This window comes from Lampetra fluviatilis (assembly GCF_964198595.1).
Source record: "Lampetra fluviatilis chromosome 48 unlocalized genomic scaffold, kcLamFluv1.1 SUPER_48_unloc_1, whole genome shotgun sequence".
NCBI lineage: Eukaryota > Metazoa > Chordata > Hyperoartia > Petromyzontiformes > Petromyzontidae > Lampetra > Lampetra fluviatilis.
In genome coordinates, this window is record NW_027620429.1 from 235,710 (window position 1) to 239,908 (window position 4,199).

General features: G+C 50.7%; 1 protein-coding gene across 1 annotated transcript in view; it reads right to left on the reverse strand.

Moving 5' to 3' along the window:
* The window catches only part of LOC144953846 (tumor susceptibility gene 101 protein-like), a 23,826-nt gene extending 20,083 nt beyond the window's left edge, over nucleotides 1–3,743 (reverse strand). The window contains 3 exon segments of the mRNA XM_078884500.1: nucleotides 968–1,033; nucleotides 1,525–1,609; nucleotides 3,427–3,743. Of these exon segments, the coding sequence (XP_078740626.1) occupies nucleotides 968–1,033; nucleotides 1,525–1,609; nucleotides 3,427–3,474 (199 nt within the window). The 5' untranslated portion in view covers nucleotides 3,475–3,743.
* Nucleotides 3,744–4,199: the final 456 nt, after the last annotated feature.

Consider the following 4,199-nt stretch of genomic DNA (forward strand, 5'->3'; position numbering starts at 1 on the left):
TGTACACACTCACACACACGTGTACACACTCACACACACACACACGTGTACACACTCACACACACACACACGTGTACACACGCTCACACACACACGTGTACACACTCACACACACGTGTACACACGCTCACACACACACGTGTACACACTCACACACACGTGTACACACTCACACACACACACGTGTACACACTCACACACACACACGTGTACACACTCACACACACACACACGTGTACACACTCACACACACACACACGTGTACACACTCACACACACACGTGTACACACTCACACACACACACACGTGTACACGCTCACACACACACGTGTACACACTCACACACACGTGTACACACTCACACACACACACGTGTACACACTCACACACACACGTGTACACACTCACACACACACACGTGTACACACTCACACACACGTGTACACACTCACACACACACACGTGTACACACTCACACACACGTGTACACACTCACACACACACACGTGTACTCACACACACACACACGTGTACACACTCACACACACACGTGTACACACTCACACACACACACGTGTACACACTCACACACACACACACGTGTACACACTCACACACACGTGTACACACACTCACACACACACACGTGTACACACTCACACACACACGTGTACACACTCACACACACACACGTGTACACACTCACACACACGTGTACACACTCACACACACACACACGTGTACACACTCACACACACGTGTACTCACACTCACACACACACACGTGTACACACTCACACACACACGTGTACACACTCACACACACACACGTGTACACTCACACACACACACACGTGTACACTCACACACACACACGTGTACACTCACACACACACACGTGTACACTCACACACACACACGTGTACTCACACTCACACACACACACGTGTACTCACACTCACCCACCTCTGTATGTAACAGGAATTGTGCCGTTCAACTTGAGCAGATCTTTACACGAGCCGTCATTGAAATCTACACAGAGAGACGGGGAGACACGGTGATGGTGGTGATGGTGGTGATGGCGGTGATGGTGGTGGTGATGGTGGTGATGGTGGTGATGGCGGTGGTGATGATGGTGGTGATGGTGGTGATGGCGGTGATGGTGGTGATGATGGTGGTGATGGTGGTGATGGCGGTGGTGATGGCGATGGTGGTGGCGGTGGTGATGGCGGTAATGATGGTGATGGTGGCGATGGTGGTGATGGCGGTGGTGATGGCGATGGTGGTGGCGGTGGTGATGGCGATGGCGGTGGTGATGGTGATGGTGGTGGCGGTGGTGATGGCGGTGGTGATGGCGATGATGATGATGGCGGTAATGATGGTGATGGTGGCGATGGTGGTGATGGCGGTGGTGATGGCGATGGTGGTGGCGGTGGTGATGGCGGTGGTGATGGTGGTGATGATGATGCCGCTGATGCTGATGATGCTGCTGCTGATGCTGCTGATGACGAAGCGGCTCTCACTGTAGGTGTCTTGGGAAGGAATGAGGTTCGGGAAAATCTCAGTCACAGCCACCACGTCCTTCAGCGCCACGTCCTTGTGCTTGTACTGGACGCACACACACACACAGACACACACACACAGACACACACACACTTAGACACACACACACACACACAGACACACACACACCAACACACTTAAATACACACACAGACACACACACAGACACACACACACACAGGAACACACAAACACACACACACAGACACACAAACACACACACACACACAGACACACACAGAGACACACACACACACCAACACACTTAGACACACAGACACACAACACACCCAACACACGTAAATACAGACACACAGGAACACACACACACAGACACACACACAGACACACACACACACACCAACACACTTAGACACACAGGAACACACACAGACACACAAACACACAGGAATACAGACACACGCACACAGAAATATACACACACAGACACACACACGTAAATAGAGACACACAGGAACACACAACACACCAACACACTTAGACACACACCCACACAGACACACAGACACACACACACAGACACACACACACACACAGACACACACCAACACAGCAACACACGTAAATACAGACACACACCAACACACACACAGACACACACACCAACACACACACACAGACACACACCAACACACTTAGACACACAACACAGCAACACACGTAAATACAGACACACACCAACACACACACAGACACACACCAACACACTTACACACACAACACAGCAACACACGTAAATACAGACAGACACCAACACACACACAGACACACACCAACACACTTAGACACACAACACAGCAACACACGTAAATACAGACACACACCAACACACACACAGACACACACCAACACACTTAGACACACAACACAGCAACACACGTAAATACAGACACACACCAACACACACACACACACCAACACACTTAGACACACAACACAGCAACACACGTAAATACAGACACACACCAACACACACACACACACCAACACACTTAGACACACAACACAGCAACACACGTAAATACAGACACACACCAACACACTTAGACACACAACACAGCAACACACGTAAATACAGACACACACCAACACACACACAGACACACACACACACACACCAACACACTTAGACACACAACACACCAACACACGTAAATACAGACACACACCAACACACTTAGACACACAACACAGCAACACACGTAAATACAGACACACACCAACACACACACAGACACACACACAGACACACACACACAGACACACACACAGACACACACACACAGACACACACACACACAGACACACACAGACACACACACAGACACACACACACAGACACACACACACACACACAGACACACACACACACCAACACACGTAAATACAGACACACACCAACACACACACAGACACCAACACACTTAGACAGACACAGATACACACACACAGACACCAACACACTTAGACACAGACACCAACACACTTAGACAGAGAGAAACACGTGGATTAGAGATGACACGCAGGGTAGAGACAGACCTCCACCAGCACCAACATCACCATCATCACCTCCACCACCACCTCCACCACCAGCTACACCTCCACCACCACCTCCACCACCATCTCCACCACCATCACCACTTCCACCACCACCACCATCATCACCAACACCTCCACCACCATCACCACCACCACCATCACCACCACCACCACCATCACCACCACCACCATCATCACCAACACCTCCACCACCACCACCACCATCACCAGTGGATGGCCCTCTGGAGTTGACTGGTTTTAAACGTTTCGCGACTCGAGCCTGCGGCGGAGGTCACCGTTACCTTGGTCAGGATCCTCTTGAGCACCGCCTTGCTGCTCGCCGCTGCCATCGCTGTGCGAGTTACCAAGTTAACAGGTTACGAAGGTAACTCTCTAACAGGTTAACTCGCTAACTCGTTAGTTAACAGGTTACCAAGGTAACTCACTAACAAGTTAACTCTCTAACAAGTTACCAAGGTAACTCTCTAACAAGTTACCAAGTTACCAAGGTAACTCGCTAACTCTCTAGCTCGTGAGTTAACAAGTTAACACGTTACCAAGTTACCAAGGTAACTCGCTCACCCTCCTCAGAGGTAGCGGCTGCTGCGGGAAGTGACGTCACCGTAAATATTGGAGCCCCCGTTTTTTTGTATTCGGAAGACGTCTACCCATCTTCCGGAAGACCTCTACCCATCTTCCGGAAGACGTCGTCTGCCTCTTCCGGAAGACGTCTACCCATCTTCCGGAAGACGTCTACCCGTCTTCTGGAGGACATCGTCTGCCTCTTCCGGAAGACGTCTACCCATCTTCCGGAAGACGTCTACCTATCTTCCGGAAGACGTCTACCCATCTTCCGGAAGACGTCTACCCATCTTCCGGAAGACGTCCACCCATCTTCCGGAAGACGTCTACCCATCTTCCGGAAGACGTCTACACATCTTCCGGAAGACGTCTACCCATCTTCCGGAAGACGTCTACCCATCTTCCGGAAGACGTCTACCCATCTTCCGGAAGACGTCTACCTATCTTCCGGAAGACGTCTACCCATCTTCCGGAAGACGTCTACCCGTCTTCT